This window comes from Ovis aries, chromosome 9, assembly GCF_016772045.2.
Source record: "Ovis aries strain OAR_USU_Benz2616 breed Rambouillet chromosome 9, ARS-UI_Ramb_v3.0, whole genome shotgun sequence".
In the NCBI taxonomy this organism is placed as follows: domain Eukaryota; kingdom Metazoa; phylum Chordata; class Mammalia; order Artiodactyla; family Bovidae; genus Ovis; species Ovis aries.
Window position 1 is genome coordinate 35,327,466 of NC_056062.1, and position 23,079 is coordinate 35,350,544.

The 23,079-nt window shown below is 38.3% G+C and overlaps 1 protein-coding gene across 3 annotated transcripts in view; it reads left to right on the forward strand.

The window, feature by feature from the left end:
- Positions 1–23,079, forward strand: part of LOC101114620 (uncharacterized) — a 205,001-nt gene that overhangs the window by 114,290 nt on the left and 67,632 nt on the right. For all 3 annotated transcript variants that reach the window (XM_060393410.1, XM_027972961.3, XM_060393411.1), the window contains 3 exons: positions 3,909–4,072; positions 5,404–5,490; positions 8,417–8,549. In XM_060393410.1, the coding sequence (XP_060249393.1) occupies positions 3,909–4,072; positions 5,404–5,490; positions 8,417–8,549 (384 nt within the window). The remainder of the gene's footprint in view (positions 1–3,908; positions 4,073–5,403; positions 5,491–8,416; positions 8,550–23,079) is intronic.

Sequence of the window (23,079 nt, forward strand, 5' to 3'; positions counted from 1 at the left end):
TTGTTGCTACAAGTCTGAATTCTTTGGCTTGCAGCTGTGTATTTCCAATCTCTGTTGACAGTCTTTCTTCTGTCTCTGTCTCTTCTCTTTTTTAAGGACACCAGCACCACTCAAGTGTGACTTTACCTTGTGCTAATCACATGCACAGCAATCGTGTCCCCACGTAAGGTCACATGCACAGGGCTCAGGAGTGAGAGTTTGAACACCGCTTTCTGGGGACTTAACTCACAATAGTTTTCCTGTCCTAGAAAATTATTGTGAAATGTATTTATCACATCCCAGCATTCCCCAAAGTCTTAATCATTCCAGCATCAACTTTAAGTCCAAAATATCCTGTATCATATAATATCATATAGTCATCTCAAAAAGTGTGGAATCCCATCTTTGATAGCATGTAAGTCAGGTATGGGTGAGACACTGGCTGTGATCTTCCTTGGGTCCAAAGTCCTGTGAAACCATACGCAGACTTGAGGTGTGCTCAGTCGCTCAGTCATATTTGACTCTTCTCAACCCCATGGACTGCAGCCCGCCAGGCTCCTCTGTCCATGGGATTCTCCAGGCAAGAATGCTAGAGCGAGTTGCCATTTCTTCCTCCAGGAGATCTTCCCCATCCAGGGATGGAACCCACGTCTCCTGCATCTCCTGCATTGGCAGGCCGGTTCTTAACCACTGTGGCACCTGGGAAGCCCAATGAATTATACTGATTAATTTTTACATGTTAAAAATCTTTGCATTCCTGAGATCAACCTAAAAATTGTGGTTGATTTCACTTCCAAATATTTTTGTTGAGACTATTTCAATTATCTTCATGAGGGTTATTGCTCTGTAGTTTTCTAATTGTACCATAGTCTGGTTTTGGTATCAGAGTAATGCTCATCTCACATGCTGAGTTGGGAGCTGTTCCAAAGGATTTGTGTAGGATTGGCATTATTTGTTTCTTAAAGTTGTGGTAGAAAATTCACCATCTGGGGCCTGTAGTTCCTTGTTAAAATGAGTTAACTACCAATTTTAATTATTATTTTTTAAAAGATAAAGGGCTTTAGAAGATTTCTAGTTATTTTGTGTATATTTTGGTAATTTGAATATTTTATCAAACTATTTGTCCATTTGTCTGTTCTCTGCATCCCATTTCTATCCAGCCCATCTACTCACCTTTCAACCTGCTGTTTCAAACTAGGGCCTAATAGGGTATGAATGGGCTTCCCTGGTGGCTTGGTGGTAAAGAATCTATCTGCCAATGCAGGAGACGTGGGTTTGATCTCTGTGTCAGGATGATCCCTCGAGAAGGAAATGGCAGACCATTCCAGTATTCTTGCCCAGGAAATCCCATGGACAGGAAATCCCTTGTAGCCTGGTGGGCTGCAGTCCTTGGGGTCACAAAGAGTTGAAAACAACTGAGTGACTTAACAACAACAGTAACAACAAGGGTATGAATATTAAGGTTTTTAGAATTTTATCTACTCACCTTCTTCCTCCCATAATGTTGCTGAGCAAGCCAGGTTAGCTGCCCTATAAATTCCTGAAATCATGTCTCACTCTTCTCTTGGATTCTGTTTTACAAAGATTATAGCAAAAGGTTTTATACCATCTTTGTTTAATTTCTGTTGATTTTTGGAGCCAGTTATTATTTTTTTTAATTAAAAAATTTTTATTTTGCTAGCTTTTCTGTACCATGACCTCACTTCATCAGCATCCTACCTTAAGAGTGTTCCGTTCTGGTATTTTTTCCTCTTTGGTGTGTTGGCCTTCCTGCTTCATCTAGATTATAGACTGGAAGAGGACCAAGACGTCATTCTGCGATTTCCGTCTACTCCTCCCTATGACCCTGGAGGCCCAGTAGTACTCGCTGACTTGTAGGGTGTTGATTGACTGAAGTTATAAACTAAAAGATGAATCTCAGTTCATGATCTTTAGATTCTACTATAGTTTTTACAACACTCCCTTCCAAGGTTAAGGTTTTAGTGATTTAAAGAGGTGCAAAAACATATGGTAAACAGACATCATATTTCATTATTTTTCAGTTTTATTTCTGTTCCTATACCTTTCATCTTTTCCTATCGTAGTTGTTGGAAAAGGCAATTTCTTTCCCTATTGATTTGGTCCTTGTACATTTAGCAAGTATTGATCTCCCTGAACTCTTCGCTGCATTTCTAAGGCAGCAAAAGCTGAAGAGCTTTCTTTCATTTTATTCAAACAAGCGCTAACATACTAGTTACTCTACAGAAAACAGCTAGGGTTTTCCTAGCTCTGTAGTTTGTAATTACAATTTAGTTGCTTCTGCCATTGTTAAAGACAGCCTGTCCATGCTTCAGTTTTTTAAAACAGAATTTTTATTTACTAACTGATTATCTACCAAGATGATTTGGTAGCCTAACATGCCTTTTTACTGTTGGAAAAATTAAGTAGAATTTCTTGTTTTAAAGTAGATTTTAAAAAATAGACATTCATTTAACATATATTTATTGTACCATATAAGTAAAATTTAAATCTAGAATTTGATTGTTATTTGAATGATCAAGACAGGAAATGTATTTTAGTTCAAATATGGGTGAGAGTAATTCACACTCTAGAGTAGAATATTACTTAAGTTTACAATTCTGAATTTTACTGCCTCATTTTCTTTTTTGATATAAGCTTGAGTGTGTTTCCCTGATTTTTCATTACTTCAGTTTTCTTGTTAATCAATTCTTGATGTTTACTCCAAGGAAACCTGGCAAAATTAGACTGAATATCATACTACTGTCAATATATTTAGGTTATCACAGTTATGTTCACCAGGAACTGTATATAGTCTAGCACTGTTTTTATTTGTTGCTGGGTGGTACAAAATTTGCTTAATATCTGTGGAACTTAGTTACTTTAATTAGTAATACTTAATAAATGAAGAAATTGTATCAGGTGACTTTTGAAATTCCTTTAAATTATGATTCCAATTTTTATGTTTATGTAAATCATTACATAATTTTTATTTTAGAAAATAAACATCTAAACTCAAAAGATCTTAAAAGATATAATTATGAGTGTATATATTACATGTCAGAGCTAAGACTATTGGAGATGTTTTGTTAAAATTCTGGGAACTTCAGTTCAGTTCAGTCGCTCAGTCAGCACGACAGCCCTCCCTGTCCATCACCAACTCCCAGAGTCTACCCAAACCCATGTCCATTGAGTTGGTGATTCCATCCAGCCATCTCATCCTCTGTTGTCCCCTTCTCCTCCTACCCCCAATCCTTCCCAACATCAGGGTCCTTTCCAGTGAGTCAACTCTTCGCATGAGGTGGCCAAAGTATTGGAGTTTCAGCTTCAATATCAGTCCTTCCAATGAAAACCCAGGACTGATCTTTAGGATGGACTGGTTGGATCTCCTTGCAGTCCAAGGGACTCTCAAGAGTCTTCTCCAACACCACAGTTCAAAAGCATCAATTCTTTGGTGCTCAGCCTTCTTCACAGTCCAACTCTCACATCCATACATGACCACTGGAAAAACCATAGCCTTGACTAAATGGACCTTTGTTGGCAAAGTAATGTCTCTGCTTTTGAATATGCTATCTAGGTTGGTCATAACTTTCCTTCCAAGGAGTAAGAGTATTTTAATTTCATGGCTGCAATCACCATCTTATGGGAACTTAGGAGAATTTAAATAGTGACACTTGGAGTCCAGGCATCATCAACCATGACAACCTTATTAAAGATCTTCTAGGAAATATTCTCCCAGTTACACCATAGGAGGCAGTCATTTTATTGAGTATTTAAAAAATCAGCTCTAAATCCTGTGTTATAGCACTTTTCAATGAAAAAAAGTAAGTTATGTCCATCTTGGACTCTCTCAGCTTCATGTTGACCTGCTCTCCCTAGTCTTCCGTAAATATAAGTTGTTGTAAGTCTCTGTGTTGTTTGTGCATGTATAGGTGGTAACTGGAAAGTTTCCATAATCACCAGTGACTTGCCAAATGCCGGGACCAGCTCACAGATTTATATTATATTGTATGGACAACATAGAAGTTCAGCCCCCATATATCTTTATGGAGCCGATGGAGCCCGATTTCAGGATGGTCATGAAGACACATTTACTGTGAGTAGCAAAACTTAGTAAAAGCTGATAACGCAAGGGATGCATCTAGTAGGTATTAATACTTTGGAATGAATGCAGTCTGTTGAATTGGGTGCCTCTTATCATAACAACATGTGTCTTGCAGAAGCTCAGTCAAAAGTAATGTGTGGCAATTTTTTTGCTCTGGATTGCACATAAGTAAAACTACAATATGGTAAGAGACAACAGCTAGAGAGAAATACTGGATGACCAGCATTTGTTGTTTCTGTACTCATGGCTGTCAGGAGCAAGGGCTGTGCCTTTCTGTGTGAGGCTTTAACAAATAAGCCTAAAAGTCAAGGTCAAAAGGGAAAAATGATCAAATAAAGGAAAGCACAGAAGTTGTCAGCAAGTGGTTAGGTCTTGGCTAGACCCACTGAGATCAAGATATAGGGAGAAACAGAGGTAGCAAAGATGAAGCAGGGGAGACCAGCAGTGGAACTGTTTTCATTTCAGTGCTCATGTGGGCTCAGTAGTTTTGGCATGTGGGCTTAGTTGCCAAACAGCACCTGGCATCTTAGTTCCCCGACCGGAATCAAACCCACGTTTTCCTGTATCGAAAGGCAGATTCTCAACCACTAAACCTCCAGGGATGTCCCCTCCATTATGTTTTTTGTACGTTATTTTCATCCATCTCAAAATATTTTTAAATTTCCCTTGCAATTTCTTTGACTCATTCATTGCTGGAGTATGTAGTTTAATTTACACATATGTGGGGATTTTCCAGTTTTCTTTCTTATATTTATTTCTAGTTTCATTCCATTATAGTTAGAAAAGATACTCAATTGTCAAAGCCTACTTGGTGACATAACATATAATCTGTCTTGGAGAATATTCTATGTGTATTTGAGAAAACTCTATTACTATTTTTTAAAATTATTTATTTTTAGTTGAAGGAGAATTGCTTTACAATATTGCATTGATTCTACCAAACATCAGCATGAATCAGCCACAGGAAAACTTTGTATTCTTGCTTGTTGGAGTGGAACCTTCTGTCTGTTAGATCTAGTTGGTGTGTAATGTTGTTCAAGTCCTCTGTTTCCTTACTGATTTTCTGTTTAGTTGTTCTACAGTTATTCAAAGAGGGGAGTTATTCAAATTGTCTCTGACAGTTTTTGTAAAATATTTCTTCATTCAGTTCTGTCCGTTTTTGCTTCATATATTTTGGCACTCTGTTATTAGGTGTGTAAATTTGTATAATTTTAAGATCTTATTGATTGATTATTCTGTCAGTATATAATATTGTAATAGAAGGTTTTAAAAATGGATTTTATGAAATTACGCAGAAAAAAATTCCTGTGGTTCCTTTACAGATCACGGTTGGAGACATTGGGATGCTCTTTAAGATCCGTGTCGGTCACACCAACTCCGGGCTTTCCCCTTCCTGGCACTGTAAAGAGGTAAAGAGGTACCCACGCTTCCATCCTTCGCCACATCCTTGTAAATCCTGCTTGGGAATCAGACTTTGTACTGTGAGCTGATGGAGTCAAATCTGGGTCTTTTAGTCAGTGTATTCCTCAAGGGAGCAATATCATGTGCTATTAATAATTTAACACCTAATTAATTGAGAGAAGCACCTCAACCAAACAGTCCTCTCACCTCTTTGCAAAGAAAACACTTGGGACTCTGTAAAAACTCACACTGCTTCTTGATACGGTTGTGCACTAAGTCACCTTTGTTATGTCCAACTTTGCGACCCTATGGTCTGTAGCCTGCCAGGCTCCTTTGTCGATGAGATTTTCCAGGCAAGAATGCTGGAGCAGGTTGCCATGCCCTTCTCCAGGGGATCTTCCCCAACCAGGGACTGAACCCACATTGCTTATATCTCCTGCTCTGGCAGGTGTGTTCTTTACCACTAGCGCCACCTGGTTGTAATAGTGATGGAAACATGACTAGGTGGACGTTACCTGCTTCAGAAGAGTTGTAAAAATAGTTCATTTCCCTTGGTGAAATAATTATCTACTAGACTGGAATGCCACCCCTCAAATTTAGTCTACTCATGCTAAGTGACATAATGTTCCCTGAATACTTTCAGGAGCAAAAGAAGGCTTAAATTTTCTACATTGTTCAGAATTAAAAATTTTACTTATTCCAGTGACTGCAGAAATGCACCTCTTTAACACTGAAAGTCACACAACTTGTCATCCCTTTTTATGTATGGTATCTACATCTTTTGTCATTTCAGAATAAGTAATCTTTAAGCAAGTTCTCAAAAGGCAAAGAACACCCAGTCAAACCCCTGATATTCTTGGCAAACTTCTTCTACAGTTTTATAATATATGAGAAAGTTAATGAAAAATTCATGGAAGATGAGTAAATATCTTTTATTTCATTAGCATAAATATATATTTATTAATAATGCCATTCTTTTACATTAAAGACACAAAAGAAAGATCCTGAAGCAGAATGCAAAAATGAAATTTACTTAATGAAAACACAGAGTGTAGAAGTCAGATTTCAAAATTCGGGATTACTGCCTGGCTTCTATATAAGATACTTTTTAATGCTATTTAGAGCTTTTGAAGTATGGTATCCACATTAATATGTAAATGATTATATATGATAATACTGTCTTTTATTTTTCTCTCTTAGTGAGCTAAACTAATTTATGAAAGTGATCACTAACTTATTTGGTTAGTAACCAATAAGCAATATTATGTGGATTATGAAGCTGGGATGCTGAGACAGTGGTTAAGTGATCTGAAAAAGTTATTTAATATTGTCAAGGAAAAACAAAAGTGTCAGGCCGAAAGTTTTTAGTGTGTTTCTGTCTATGGCGATTCCTCTCTCATTGCAAGGCCACATGTTTGCCTGAGGTTTACCTCACCCGTCCTTCAGCACCAGTGAAAAGGAGATGTTTTTCATCCAAGGTCTTATCCTGAGTATATAACACCCTTATATAACTAGCAAATCAAGATGCTAGATAATAGGTAGAGGATTTTCTGTTGAATTTTTATAGTACTGTTTAGAAGTTTGAAATGTAAATTTTTAAGTGAGCTAACTTGTGCCTATAACTTGAGGGGATTTGAATGAAAACACAGAGCCTTTATAGCAATAATGATACATGTCCACAGTCCATAAAATAATCATGTTGCTTTTATGAACTTCATCTTGTTTTTTATAGTTTATTTAAGGAAGTTTACAAAATAAAGCATTTCAAATGGTAATTTATTTTGTATTTCTCAAATGGTCTTCCTTGGACTGTAATTAAAAACCTGACCAAATAGTGGTGGCAGAAGGGAATGGATTCTGTTTTGGGGAGCCTTGCTTAAAGTGTGATGGGATTTTATGAATGCAGGTTTCTGGGGTTTACCAGGGCCCATGGAGACAGTAGGTTTAGGAATCAACAATCTACCTTTATTACAATGTGATTTTCTAAGCACAGTAAAGTTGAAAATCTCTGATTTAAGACATTTTAAATATAGTAAGATTAATTTAACAGAAAAAACAAGAGCTCATTGAAGCTTTTAAAAGAATAATAGTACCCTACTCATCAAAGGCTAGATTTTAGAATCAGAAAACGTATTTCTACTTTTCAGTGATTTGGGGGCATTCGTCTGATCTTACCAGAATTTATTAACATCTTTGTTTAAGTCCAAGATAAAATATGGTATAGAAAGTGTTAGTCCCTCATTTGTGTCTGACTGTTTACTACCTCATTGACTGTAGCCTGCCAGGTTCTTCTTTTCATGGAATTCTCCAGGCAAGAATACTGGCATAAGTAGTCATTCCATTCTTCAGGGAATCTTCCTGACCCAGGGGCTGAACCTGGGTCTGTTGTATTGCAGGCAGAGTCTTTACCATCTGAGCCACCCGGGAAGCCCTAATACTGTATAATAGGTACCAAATAAAGAATGATACTTTGAATGTCTGTAATTGCTAGGAACCCAAAGAAGGAACTATATTGATCTGAATCTGTAGTGCATGAAATCTAAGCTCATGCTAGTGTTTTAGAAAATCATTTTAAAATTAAAAAAGTCATTACTAAGAGGTTGGAACAAGGAAGTAATAGATTTTTAAAAATTGTAATTATATTTCCAAATAGGAAAATATGGATGACTCTTAGAAAATTTAGGAGGAAATTGGCATGTTTGGCATTTCAGAATAGAGAAATAAGAAACTGAAAAATTTCAAATTAGAGAAAAGAAATGCCATTGTACTTGAGATAGCAATAGAAGAAATTAGCACTTTTCTTGTGAAGTGTTCAACAGCTTTTACTAAAAGAAAGTTGAAAGCCTTCTTCAGTGTCAGGCTTGGACACAAAATTGTATTTGACTCTTTGATAATGTATTATGTTCTTTAGAAGTCATACTGTTTCTGTTATAGATCAAACTGTGGGACCTGAATGCTGGAAGACAGTTTCACATACCTGTTCAACGATGGTTGGCACGAGATCAAGAGGATGGGGAAATCTGTCGAGAATTTCCTGTTTTGAACAAGGGGCAGCCCATCCTTCCAGGTAGGGCAGATCCACTCCAGGTAGCACGAATAATGCTTGCTTGCCTAAATGTTGAAGGACAGGGAAACTCAACCCATGTCGAGTAAATAAATAAGTGAATGATTAAGAAACTGCTTACTTCTCATAAATTGCCTCTGCAGGAATGACAGCTGCATCTAAATATTTTTTAGTTGTTTCATGTACTGGCATTCAGGAATATGTTCTTGTCAACAGTTAAGCCTGTAGGAAGGTCGACTGAAATGCCTCTTAATCAAAAACAGAAAATTTATTCTTAGAAGGTCATGAGAGAATTGAATGTCCAATGAAGTTATTCCTGGGCTGAAAACATACAAGTCAATGTATGCTTTGCTTATCAGGCTCAGTCTTATTTTTGAAAATTTATCTATTTGATTTGAAAATGAAAACAGGATGGCTCAATAACTTCCTGAGCATTTGGCCAAAAGCAGGGGTGCGATCAGGACTTGTGTAAATGTGGATGAGAAATAGGATGTGTTTAGAGTTTGACAGTCACTGCTCATGGCCACATGAATTTAGGGTGATTCTGTCCAAATATATGTTTGCTCTTGTGTCTGCTGGCTTCTGCTTTGGAGGAGAACAGGAAAAGGGAATTATTAGATGGGCAATTGATAAAAACAGATTTTTCTCCAGTTCAGAACATTGTCTATTAAAAATATGCTGTGGGAGAGGGAGAGGGTGGGATGATTTGGGAGAATGGCATTGAAACATGTATACTATCATGTAAGAAATGAATCGCCAGTCTAGGTTCGATACAGGATACAGGATGCTTGGGGTTGGTGCACTGGGATGACCCAGAGAGATGATATGGGGAGGGTGGTGGAAAGGGGGTTCAGGATTGGGAACTCATGTACACCTGTGGTGGATTCATGTCAAAGTATGGCAAAACCAATACAATATTTTAAAGTAAAAAAAAAAGAGCACAAAAATATGGTATCTTAATTTTCTAAAGAAATAAATGATAAGTATTATGTGAAGTTGAAGAAGAGCTCCACAATGTCATAGAAGCTAATACTATGTTTAGGTATGTAATAACTTGGGCTTCCCTGGTGGTCAGACAGTGAAGAATCTGTCTGCAATGTGGGAGACCTGGGTTTGATCCCTGGGTCAGAAGGATCCCCTGGAGAGATGGAGAATGGCAACTCACTCCAGTATTCTTGCCTGGAAAATTCTATGGACAGAGATGTTTGGTGGGTTCCAGTCCATGGGGCTGCGAAGAGTTGGACATGACTGAGGGAGTAACACTTTTCACATAATAACTTGTGTAACTTAATAGGAAGCATGAGTTGCTGAAAAATTTGCAGAGACCGATAATTCCTTGGTGGTTTTTAAATATGGTAATGAACTATTTGTTAAATTTTTGAAGTTAAAATATTTTTGAAAAGATATGAATAGTTCTGTTTGCTGAAAAGTGAAGGCTCATGTGAGCCTTGTTCTCACCGTTCATAAGCCTTTCCCTCAACACTTTTTGAGTATTCTTCTCAACACTCTTCCTCATCACCCCACCCTTCACCTGGTGGGGGAGACATTCCCTAGGTGCCCTGTCCTACCCACTGTTAGTAATGATGCAGAGGTCATGTCTGCTTCTTCATCTCTCATTTTAATTGTAAAATTGCTCAAAGGAGGCATATTCTGCAAATACATACTGGTTTCCCTTGCCTTCCCTACGGTAATTGTTGTGTGTGTGCTAAGTTGCTTCAGTTGTGTCTTACTCTGTGTGACCTTATGGACTATAGCCTGCCAAGCTCCTCTTTCCATGGGATTCTTCAGGCAAGAATACTGGATTGCCATTTACTTCTCCAGGGGATCTTCCCAACCCAGGGATTGATGTATATACACACATATGTATCAATGTAATATGCATATATATTTTTTTTATTGTGGTAACAAATACATAACATTAAATTTACTGTTCTAAACATTTGAAAATGTACAGTTTGGTAAGTATATTCACACTGTTGTGCAACAGATCTCTAGAACTTTTTCATCTTACAAAGCTGAAATTCTGTTTCTTCTTGTGAGAGTTTGGGCAGATTGTGTTTTTCAAGGAATTGTTTCACTTCATCTAGGTTATCAAATTTGTGGAAATAGAATTTTCCATGATGTTCTTTTATTATCATTTAAAACTTCCGCAGGATCTATAGTGGTTCTCCCTGTTTCACTTCTAATATTTGTAACTTGTATCCTCTCTCTTTTTTTGCTTAGTTAGCCTGGATTGAGGCTTATCAATTTTATTGATCTTTTCAAAGAACCAGCTTTTGGTTTCATTGATTTTTTTTTCCTATTGATTTACTGTTTTCAGTTTCATTGATTTCTGCTCTAAGTCTTATTTCTTTTCTTATTACTTCCTTTGGATTTAATTTGTTCTTCTTTTTCTAGTTTCCAAAACTTAGATGATTAACTCTAGATCTTTTTTTCCTAATGTATACATTCAGTGCTATAATTTTCTCTAAGCATTACTTTTTTCTGCATCCCACAAATTTTGATAAGTTGTATTTTCATTTTCACTTAGTTCAGAACATTTAAAAATTTCTCCTGGGAGTTCTTCTTTGACCCATGTGTTATTTAGAAGTGTGTTATTTAGTCTCCATATGTTATGGGATTTTCTAGTTATCTTTCTGTTATTGATTTCTAGTTTTAATTCCACTGTGGTCTGGGAGCAGACAATGTATGATTTCTGTTCTAAGTTTGTTAGGTGTATTTTATGGCCCAGACTGAGGTCTATCCTGGTAACTATCCCATGTGGGCGTGGGAAAAATATGTATTCTGCTGTTGTATGAAATAATCTATTGACGTGTATTATAAACTATTGATCAGTAGTGTTATTGGGTTCACCTATGTCCTTACTGATTTTCTGCCGTGGGATTTATCCATTTCTGAGAGAGAAGTGTTGAAGCCTCCACTATGGTAGTGGATATATCTCTTTCTCCCTGCAGTTCTATCAGTTTTACCTTCTATAGTTTGATGCTCTGTTAGGATTATCACTATCTATCATAACATTAAGGATTATCATGTCTTCTTGGGGAATTGACCCTTTTATTATTATGAAATGCTCTATTCCTGAAAGCCTTTCCTGTTTGACATGTGTTCTGTTTGAAATTTAGTCCTCTGCAGCCTCGCTTTGGGATAAGGCAATGGTACCCCACTCCAGTACTCTTGCCTGGAAAATCGCATGGGTGGAGGAGCCTGGTAGGCTGTAGTCCATGGGGTCGCTAAGAGTCGGACACGATTGAGCGACTTCCCTTTCACTTTTCACTTTCATGCATTGGAGAAGGAAATGGCAACCCACTCCAGTATTCTTGCCTGGAGAATCCCAGGGATGGGGGAGCCTGGTGGGCTGCCATCTATGGGGTCACACAGAGTCAGACATGACTGAGGCGACTTAGCAGCAGTAGCAGCAGCTGTTTGAAATTAATACAACTATTCCTGTTTTCTTTAGATTAGTGTTAGCAGGCTATATTTTCTCCATCAATTTACTTTTAATTTATGTGTATATTTACTTTTAAACTGGTTTTCTTGTAGACAACGTATGTGTGTGTGTACTAAGTTGCTTTAGTCATGTCTATCTGTGTGTGACCCCATGGACCGTAGCCTACCAGGCTCCTCTGTCCATGGGATTCTCCAGGTGAGAATACTGGAGTGGGTTCCCATGTCCTCTTACAGGGGATCTTCCTGACCCAGAATCAAACCCGCATCTCTTACATCTCCTACATTGGCAGATGGGTCCTTTACCATTAGTGCCACCTGGGAAGCCCAAACAACATATAGTTGGGTCTTATTTTTGGATTCACTCTGACAATCTCTGTTGTTCAACTGTTTTTTTAAAATCATGATGTTCAAAGTAGTTATTGATATAATCAGATTAATATCTACTGTATTTGCTACTATTTTTGTTACTCTTATTCTTTATTCCTATATTTATATTTTACTCTTTTTCTGTCTTTTGTGGCTTCAAGTGAACATTCAATTGAGAAACTCATTCTATTTCTCTCTCTCTCTTTTTTTAAAGCATATCTGTGACACTTAAAAATTTTTTAGTGGTTGCCCTACTGCTACTGCTAAGTCACTTCAGTCGTGTCCGACTCTGTGTGACCCCATAGATGGCAGCCCACCAGGCTCCCCCGTCCCCGGGATTCTCCAGGCAAGAACACTGGAGTGGGTTGCCATGTCCTTCTCCAATGCGTGAAAGTGAAAAGTGAAAGTGAAGTTGCTAAGTCGTGTCCGACTCTTAGCAACCCCATGGACTGCAGCCTACCAGGCTCCTCCGTCCACGGGATTTTCCAGGCAAGAGTACTGGAGTGGGGTGCCATTGCCTTCTCTGAGTGGTTGCCCTAGAGTTTATAAATATATATTTACAGCTAATTTGAGACCACTTCAAATCACACTATATGTTTTCATGAGTAGTATGAATATCTTTAAAAAATTATTTATTTATTTTAATTGGAGGCTAATTACTTTACAATATTGTAGTGGTTTTTGCCATACATTGACATGAATCAGCCATGGGTGTACATGTGTCCCCCATCCTGAACCCCGCCTCCCACCTCCATCCCCATCCCATCCCTTAGGGTCGTCCCAGTGCACCGGCCCTGAGTGCCCTGTCTCATGCATTGAACCTGGACTGGCAGTCTATTTCATATATGGTAATATATATGTTTTAATGTTATTCTCTCAAATCATCCCACCCTCGCCTTCTCCCACAGAGTCCAAAAGTCTGTTCTTTATCTCTGTGTCTCTTTTGCTGTCTTGCATATAGGGTCATCATTACCATCTTTCTAAATTCCATATATATGTGTTAATATACTGTATTGGTGTTTTTCCTTTGACTTATTTTACTCTGTATGATAGTCTCCAGTTTCATCCATCTCATTAGAACTGATTTAAATGCATTTTTTTAAATGACTGAGTAACATCCCATTGTGTATATGTACCACAGCTTTCTTATCCATTCGTCTGCTGATGGACATCTAGGTTGCTTCCATGACTTAGCTGTTGTAAACAGTGCTGCAGTGAACATGGGGTACACGTGTCTCTTTCAGTTCTGGTTTCCTTGGTGTGTATGCCCAGCAGTGGAAATGCTGGGTCATATGGCAGTTCTATTTCCAGTGTTTTAAGGAATCTCCACACTGTTCTCCATAGTGGTTGTACTAGTTTGCATTCCCACCAACAGTGTAAGAGGGTTCGCTTTTGTCCACACCTTCTCCAGCATTTATTGTTTGTAGATTTTTGGATAGCCCCCATTCTGACTGGCATGAGATGGTACCTCATTGTGGTTTTGATTTGCATTTCTCTGATAATGAGTAATGTTGAGCATCTTTTCATGTGTTTGTTAGCCATCTGTATATCTTCTTTGGAGAAATGTCTGTTTAGTTCTTTGGCCCATTTTTCAATTTGGGTCATTTATTTTTCTGGAATTGAGCTGCAGGAGTTGCTTGTATATTTTTGAGATTAGTTCTTTGTCAGTTGCTTCATTTACTATTATTTTCTCCCATTCTGAAGGCTGTCTCTTCACCTTGCTTATAGTTTCCTACAGTGTGCAAAGGCTTTTAAGTTTAATTAGGTCTCATTTGTTTATTTTTGCTTTTATTTCCATTACTCTGGGAGGTGGGTCATAGAGGATCCTGCTGTGATTTACATCAGAGAGTGTTTTGCCTATGTTTTCCTCTAGGAATTTTATAGTTTCTGGTCTTACATTTAGATCTTTAATCCATTTTGAGTTTATTTTTGTGTATGGTGTTAAAAAGTGTTCTAGCCTCATTCTTTTACAAATGGCTGATCAGTTTTCCTAGCACCACTTGTTAAAGAGATTGCTTTTCTCCATTGTATATTCTTGCCTCCTTTGTCAAAGATAAGGTGTCTATAGGTGCATGAGTTTATTTCTGGGCTTTCTATTTTGTTCCATTGATGTATATTTCTGTCTTTGTGCCAGTACCATACTGTCTTGATGACTGTAGCTTTGTAGTATAGCCTGAAGTCCAGTAGGTTTATTTTTCCAGTTCCATGCTTTCTCAAGATTGCTTTGGCTATTCGAGGTTTCTTGTGTTTCCATACGAATTGTGAAATTATTTGTTCTAGTTCTGTGAAAAATATAGTTGGTAGCTTCATAGGGGAAAAGGCAATGGCAACCCACTCCAGTGTTCTTGCCTGGAGAATCCCAGGGATGGGAGAGCCTGGTGGACTCCCGTCTATGGGGTCGCACAGAGTCAGACACGACTGAAGCGACTTAGCAGTAGCAGCAGCAGCTTCATAGGGATTGCGTTGAATCTATAGATTGCTTTGGGTAGTATACTAATTTTCACTATATTGATTCTTCCAATTTGTGAACATGGTATATTTCTCCATCTATTTGTGTCACATTTGATTTCTTTCATCAGTGTTTTATAGTTTTCTATATACAGATCTGTTGTTTCTTTAGGTAGATATATTCCTAAGTATTTTATCCTTTTTTTTTTTTTTTTGCAATGGGGAATGGAATTGTTTCCTTAATTTCTCTTAACAATGAGAAAACCATACTGTTTTCTCATTGTTAGTGTATAGGTATGAAAGGGATTTCTGTGTGTTAATTTTATACTCTGCAACTCTACTATATTCATTGATTAGCTCTAGTAATTTTCCGGTGGTGTCTTTAGGGTTTTCTATGTAGAGGATCATGTCATCTGCAAACAGTGAGAGTTTAACTTCTCCTTTTCCAATCTGAATTCCTTTTAATTCTTTTTCTTCTCTGATTTCTGTGGCTAAAACTTCCAAAACTATGTTGAATAGTAGTGGTGAGAGTGGGCACCTTTGTCTTGTTCCTGACTTTAGGGGAAATGCTTTCAATTTTTCACTATTTAGGATAATGTTTGCTGTGGATTTATCATATATGTCTTATTATGTTGAGGTATGTTCCTTCTATGCCTGCTTCCTGGAGGGTTTTTGATTATAAATGGATGTTGAATTTTGTCAAAGGCTTTCTCTGCATCTATTGAGATAATCTTATGGTTTTTATCTTTCAATTTGTTAATGTGGTGTATCACATTGATTGATTTGTGAGTATTGAAGAATCCTTGCATCCCTGGGATAAAGCCCACTTGGTTGTGATGTATGATCTTTTTAATATGTTGTTGGATTCTGTTAGAATTTTGTTGAGGATTTTTGCAACTATGTTCATCAGTGATATTGGCCTGTAGTTTTCTTTTTTGTGGCCTCTTTGGTTTTGGTATTAGGGTGATGGTGGCCTCATAGAATGAGTTTGGCAGTTTACCTTCCTCTGCAATTTTCTGGAAGAGTTTGAGTAGGATAGGTGTTAGCTCTTTTCTGAGTTTTTGGTAGAATTCACCTGTGAAGCCATCTGGTGTTGGGCTTTTGTTTATTGGAAGATTTTTGATTACAGTTTCAATTTCCGTGCTTGTGATGGGTCTGTTAAGATTTTCTATTTCTTCCTGGTTCAGTTTTGGAAAGTTATACTTTTCTAAGAATTCGTCCATTTCTTCCAAGTTGTCCATTTTATTGTCATAAAGTTGCTGATTGTAGTCTCTTATGATCCTTTGTATTTCTGTATTGTCTGTTGTGATTTCTCCATTTTCATTTCTAATTTTATTGATTTGAATCTTCTCCCTTTTTTTCCTGATGAGTCTGGCTAATGGTTTGTCTATTTCATCTATCTTCTCAAAGAACCAACTTTTAGTTTTGTTGTTTTTTGTTGTAGTCTCCTTTGTTACTTTTTCATTTATTTCTGCCCTAATTTTTATGATTTCTTTCCTTCTACTAACCCTGGGGTGCTTCATTGTTCTTTTTCTAGTTGCTTTAGGTGTAAAGTTAGGTTATTTATTTGACTTCTCTCTTGTTTCTTGAGATAAGCCTGTATTGCACTGCTTTTACTGACTCTCATAGGTTTTGGGCTGTTGTGTTTTCATTTCCATTTCTTTCTATGCATATTTTTATTTCTTTTGTGATTTTTTGGTTATTCAGAAGCATGTTGTTTAGCCTCCATATGTTTGTATTTTTAATAGTTTTTTTTCCCCTGTAGTTGACATCTAATCTTACTGCATTGTGATCAGAAAAGATGCTTGAAATGATTTCAATTTTTTTTAACTTACCAAAGCTAGATTTATGGCCCAGAATGTGATCTGTCCTGGAGAATCTTCTGTGTGTGCTTAAGAAAAAGGTGAAATTCATTGTTTGGGGGTGAAATGTCCTATAGATACCAATTAGGTCTAGCTGGTTGATTGTATCATTTAAAATTTGTGTTTCCTTGCTAATTTTCTATTTGGTTGATCTATCCATATGTGTGAGTGGGGTATTAAATTCTCCCACTATTATTGTGTTACTGTTAATTTCCCCTTTCATACTTGTTAGCATTTGCCTTACATATTGTGGCATGTCTATGTTGAATGCATATATATTTAAAATTGTTCTACCTTCTTCTTGGTTTTAGAAAAGGCAGAGGAACCAGAGATCAAATTGCCAACATCCGCTGGATCATGGAAAAAGCAAGAGAGTTCCAGAAAACATCTATTCCTGCTTTATTGACTATGCCACAGCCTTTGACTGTGTGGATCACAATAAACTGTGGAAAATTCTTTAAGAGATGGGAATACCAGACCACCTGACCTGCCTCTTGAGAAACCTGTATGCAGGTCAGGAAGCAACAGTTAGAACTGGACATGGAACAACAGACTGGTTCCAAATAGGAAAAGGAGCACGTCAAGGCTGTATACTGTCACCCTGCTTATTTAACTTATATGCAGAGTACATCATGAGGAATGCTGGGCTGGAAGAAGCACAAGCTGGAATCAAGATTGCCGGGAGAAATATCAATAATCTCAGATATGCAGATGACACTACCCTTATGGCAGAAAGTGAAGAGGAACTAAAGAGCCTCTTCGTGAAAGTGAAAAAGGAGAGTGAAAAAGTTGACTTGAAGCTCAACAGTCAGAAAACGAAGATCATGCATCTGGTCCCGTCACTTCATGGCAAATAGATGGGAAAACAGTGGAAACAGTGTCAGACTTTATTTTTTTGGGGCTCCAAAATCACTGCAGATGGTGATTGCAGCCATGAAATTAAAAGATACTTACTCCTTGGAAGGAAAATTATGACCAACCTAGATAGCATATTGAAAAGCAGAGATATTACTTTGCCAACAAAGGTCCGTCTAGTAAAGGCTATGGTTTTTCCAGTGGTCATGTATGGATGTGAGAGTTGGACTGTGAAGAAAGCCGAGCACCGAAGAATTGATGCTTTTGAACTGTGGTGTTGGAGAAGACTCTTGAGAGTCCCTTGGATTGCAAGGAGGTCCAACCAGTCCATCCAAAAGGATATCAGTCCTGGGTGTTCATTGGAAAGACTGATGCTAAAGCTGAAACTCCAGTACTTTGGCCACCTCATGCAAAGAGTTGACTCATTGGAAAAGATCCTGATGCTGGGAGGGATTGGGGGCAGGAGAAGGGGATGACAGAGGATGAGATGGCTGGATGGCATCACTGACTTGATGGACATGAGTTTGAGTGAACTCCAGGAGTTGATGATGGACAGGGAGGCCTGGCGTGCTGTGATTCATGGGGTTGCAAAGAGTCAGACACGACTGAGCAACTGAACTAAACTGAACTTGGATTGATCCTTTGATCATTATGTAGTGTCCTTCTTTGTCTCTTTTCATGGCCTTTATTTCAAAGTCTATTTTATCTGATATGAGTATTGCTACTCCTGCTTTCTTTTGGTCTCTCTTTGCGTGGAATATCTTTTACCAGCCCTTCACTTTCAGTCTGTATGTGTCCCTTGTTTTGAGGTGAGTCTCTTGTAGACAGCATATATAGGGGTCTTGTTTTTGTATCCATTCAGCCAGTCTTTTCTGGTTGGGGCATTCAACTCATTTACATTTAAGATATTTATTGATAAGTATGATCCCATTGCCATTTACTTTGTTGTTTTGGGTTTGAGTTTATAAACCTTTTCTGTGCTTCCTGTCTAGAGAAGATCCTTTAGCATTTGTTGAAGAGCTGGTTTGGTGGTGCTGGATTCTCTCAGCTTTTGCTTGTCTGTAAAGCTTTTGATTTCTCCTTCATATTTGAATGAGATCCTTACTGGGTATAGTAATCTGGGTTGTAGGTTTTTCTCTTCATCACTTAAAGTATGTCCTGCCATTCCGTTCTGGCCTGAAGTTTCTATTGAAAGATCAGCTGTTATCCTTATGGGAATCCCCTTGTGTGTTATTTGTTGTTTTTCCCTTGCTGCTTTTAATATTTGTTCTTTGTGTTTGATCTTCATTAATTTGATTAATATGTGTCTTGGGGTGTTTCACCTTGGGTTTATCCTGTGGAGTTTTCTGGGTTTCTTAGACTTGGGTGATTATTTCCTTCCCCATTTTAGGGAAGTTTTCAACTATTATCTCCTCAAGTATTTTCTCATGCCCTTTCTTTTTGTCTTCTGGGACTCCTATGATTTGAATGTTGGGGTGTTTAACATTGTCCCAGAGGTCTCTGCAATTGTCCTTATTTCTTTTAATTCTTTTTTCTTTTCTCCTCTCTGCTTCATTTATTTCCACCATTCTGTCTTCCACCTCACTTATCCTACCTTCTGCTTCAGTTATTCTGCTGTTGCTTCCCTCCAGAGTGCTTTTGATCTCAGTTATTGCATTATTCATTATTGATTGACTCTTATTTATTTCTTCTAGGTCCTTGTTAAACATTTCTTGCATCTTCTCAATCCCTGTCTCTAGTCTGTTTATCTGTAGCTCCATTTTGTTTTCAAGATTTTGGATCATCTTTACTATCATTCTGAATTCTTTTTCAGGTAGACTCCCTATCCCGTCCTCTTTTGTTTGGTTTGGTGGGCACTTATCATGTTCCTTTCCCTGCTGCATATTTCTCTGCCTTTTCATTTTGTTTAGATTGCTGTGTTTGGGGTGGCCTTTCTGTAGGCTGAAAATGTGGTTTCTCTTTATTGTGGAGGTTGCTCCCTGTGTGTGGGGTAGGACTAGCGTCCTGTCAAGGTTTCCTGGTTAGAGAAGCTTGTGTCTGTGTTCTGGTGGGTGGAGCTGGATTTCTTCTCTCTGGAGTGCAGTGAAGTGACCAGTAGTGAGTTTTGGGGTGTCTATCGGTTTGATGTGACTTTGAGCAGTCTGTATTTTAATGTTCAGGGCTGTGTTCCTGCGTTGCTGGAGAGTTAGCATGGTATGTCTTTCTCTGGAACTTGTTGGCTCTTGGGTGGAGCTTGGTTTCAGTGTAGGTACAGAGGCTTTTGGATGAGCTCTTGTCAATTAATGTTCCCTGGAGTCAGGAGTTTTCTGGTGTTCTCAAGTTTTGGATTTAAGCCTCCTACCTCTGGCTTTCAGTCTTACTCTTACAGTAGCCTCAAGACTTCTCCATCCATACAGCACAGATAATAAAATATCTAGGTTAATGGTGAAAAGATTCTTCACAAAGAGGGACACCCGGAGAGGTTCACAGGGTTACATGGAGAAGAGAAGAGGGAGGAGGGAGATAGAAGTGACCAAGAGGAGAAGAGTGGGAGTCAAAAGGGGAGAGACCAATCTAGCCAGTAATCAGTTCCCTAAGTGTTCTCCATAGCCCGGACACCCAGAGAGATTCACAACTTAGGTAGAGAAGAGAAGGGGGAGGGAGGAGATAGAGGTGACCTGGGGAGAAAAGGGAGAGTCAGAAGGGGAGAGAGCAATCAAGCCAGTAATCAGAGTTCAGTTCAGTTCAGTCACTCAGTCATGTCTGACTCTTTGTAACCCCATGGACTGCAGCATGCCAGCTCCTGGAGTTACTCAAACTCATGCCCATTGAGTGGGTGATGCCATCTAACCATCTCATCCTCTGTTATTCCCTTCTACTCCTGCCTTCAATCTTTCCCAGCATCAGGGTCTTTTCATATGAGCCAGTTTTTCACATCAGGTGGGCAAAGTATTGGAGTTTCAGCTTCAACATCAGTCCTTCCAATGAATATTCAGGACTGATTTCCTTTAGGATGGACTGGCAGGACCTTCTTGCAGTCCAAGAGACTCTCAAAAGTCTTCTCCAAAACCAAAATTCAAAAGCATCAATTCTTCGGCACTAGCTTTCTTTATAGTCCAACTCTCACATCCATACATGACTACTGGAAAAACCATAGCTCTGACTAGAAGGACCTTTGTTGACAAAGTAATGTCTCTGCTTTTTAAAATGCTGTCTAGGTTGGTCATGACTTTCCTTCCAAGGAGAAAGCGTCTTTTCATTTCATGGCTGCAGTCACCATCTGCAGTTATTTTGGAGCACCCCAAAATAAAGTCTGCCACTGTTTCCACTGTTTATCCATCTATTTGCCATGAAGTGATGGGACTGGATGCCGTGATCTTTGCTTTCTGAATGTTGAGCTTTAAGCCAACTTTTTCACTCTCCTCTTTCACTTTCATCAAGAAGCTCTTTAGTTCTTCTTCACTTTCTGCCATAAGGGTGTTGTCCTCTGCATATCTGAGGTTATTGATATTTCTCCCAGCAATCTTGATTCCAGTTTGTGCTTCATCCAGCCCAGTGCTTCTCATGATGTACTCTGCATAAAAGTTAAATAAGCAAGGTGACAATATACAACCTTGACATACTCATTTTCCTATTTGGAACCAGTCTGTTGTTCCATGTCCTGTGTTGCTTCTTGACCAGCATACAGATTTCTCAAGAGGCAGGTCAAGTGGTCTGGTATTCCCAACTCTTTCAGAATTTTCCACAGTTTATTGTGATCCATGCAGTCAAAGGCTGTGGCATAGTCAATAAAGCAGAAATAGATGTTCTTCTGGAACTCTCTTACTTTTTTGATGATCCAACAGATGTTGGCAATTTGATCTCTGCCTTCTCTAAACTAGCTTGAATATCTGGAAGTTCATGGTTCACGTATTGTTGAAGCCTGGCTTGGAGAAATTTGAGCATTACTTTACTAGCGTGTGAGATGAGTGTAATTGTGCAGTAGTTTGAGGATTCTTTGGCATTGCCTTTCTTTGGGACTGGAATGAAAACTGACCTTTTCTAGTCCCTTGGCCACTGCTCAGTTTTCCAAATTTGCTGGCATATTGAGTACAGCACTTTCACAGCATCATTTTTTAGGATTTGAAATAACTCAACTGGAATTCCATCACCTCCACTTAGCTTTGTTCATAGTGATGCTTCCTAAGGCCCACTTGACTTCACAGTGCAGAATGTGTGGTTCTAGGTGAGTAGATCATACCATCGTGATGATCTGCGTCGTGAAGATCTTTTTTGTACAGTTCTTTCGTGTATTCTTGCCGCCTCTTCTTAATATCTTCTGCTTCTGTTAGGTCCATACCATTTCTGTCCTTTATTGAGCCCATCTTTGCATGAAATGTTCCCTTGATATCTCTAATTTTCTTGAAGAGATCTCTAGCCTTTCCCATTCTGTTGTTTCCCTCCATTTCTTTGCATTGATCGCTGAAGAAGGCTTTCTTATCTCTCCTTGCTATTCTTTGAAACTCTGCATTCAGATGCTTATATCGTTCCTTTTTTCCTTTGCTTTTCCTTTCTCTTCTTTTCACAGCTATTTGTAAGGCCTCCTCAGACAGCCATTTTGCTTTTTTGCATTTCTTTTTGTTGCGGATGGTCTTGATCCCTGTCTCCTGAGCAATGTCATGAACCTGTGTCCATGGTTCATCAGGCAGTCTGTCTATCAGATCTAGTCCCTTAAATGTATTTCTCCCTTCCACTATATAATCATTAGGGATTTGAGTTAGGTCATACCTGAATGGTTTAGAGGTTTTCTCTACTTTCTTCAGTTTAAGTCTGAATTTTGCAATAAGGAGTTCATGATCTGAGCCACTATGAGGTCCAGGTAATCACACCCCAAGCAAAAATGGGTACTGAAGATTAGATTCTTAAAGGTACAAAATTGATAACAAATACCAAAAAGCAAAGATTAAAAATCTAGAGTAGAGGTTAGACTCGCAAACATGTAATATTAAAAATACAAAAGAAAATCAATCACAAAAATTATAAAAATATATATGAAATTTGCTTTAAAAATAAGGTTTTTTTTCAGCAAGGTAATAGTAGGTTATAAAAATGAAAATTAAAGGAGTAATAACTTAAAAATTAAAAAAATTAAAAACGATAATAGTAAAAACACATCTAGGAATTTCTCTGGAGCTGTTGAGGGCAGTGTGGGGTCAGTTCAGTTTCAGATAGTTCCTTGTTTCAGCTTACGTTTCTTCTCGAGGTCTGTAGGCCCCTTCCAGTGATTAGTCAGTGCTAACTACAGAATTTTAACCTGTTGCATCTGTCACTTCCAAAGTGGTTCCCTGTTCTTTGTTTATTTTGGCTTCATCTGTTTTCAAGTCTCTTCAGTGTCTAATTTCTGCCCTGACACAAGGGGGCAAAGGTGGTCACTTATTTAGGCTCACTTGTTCAGTTCTGTTGTGGGGAGGGAGGAATACTGCAAGCAAATATCACTGGCTTGTGTGGGAAGTGCTCGTAGTATAGGCACCACACTGGGTTTGCCCCAGCTCATGGAGGCATGTGCTTTCCTGATCTACACTGCTCAGGCTCCAAGT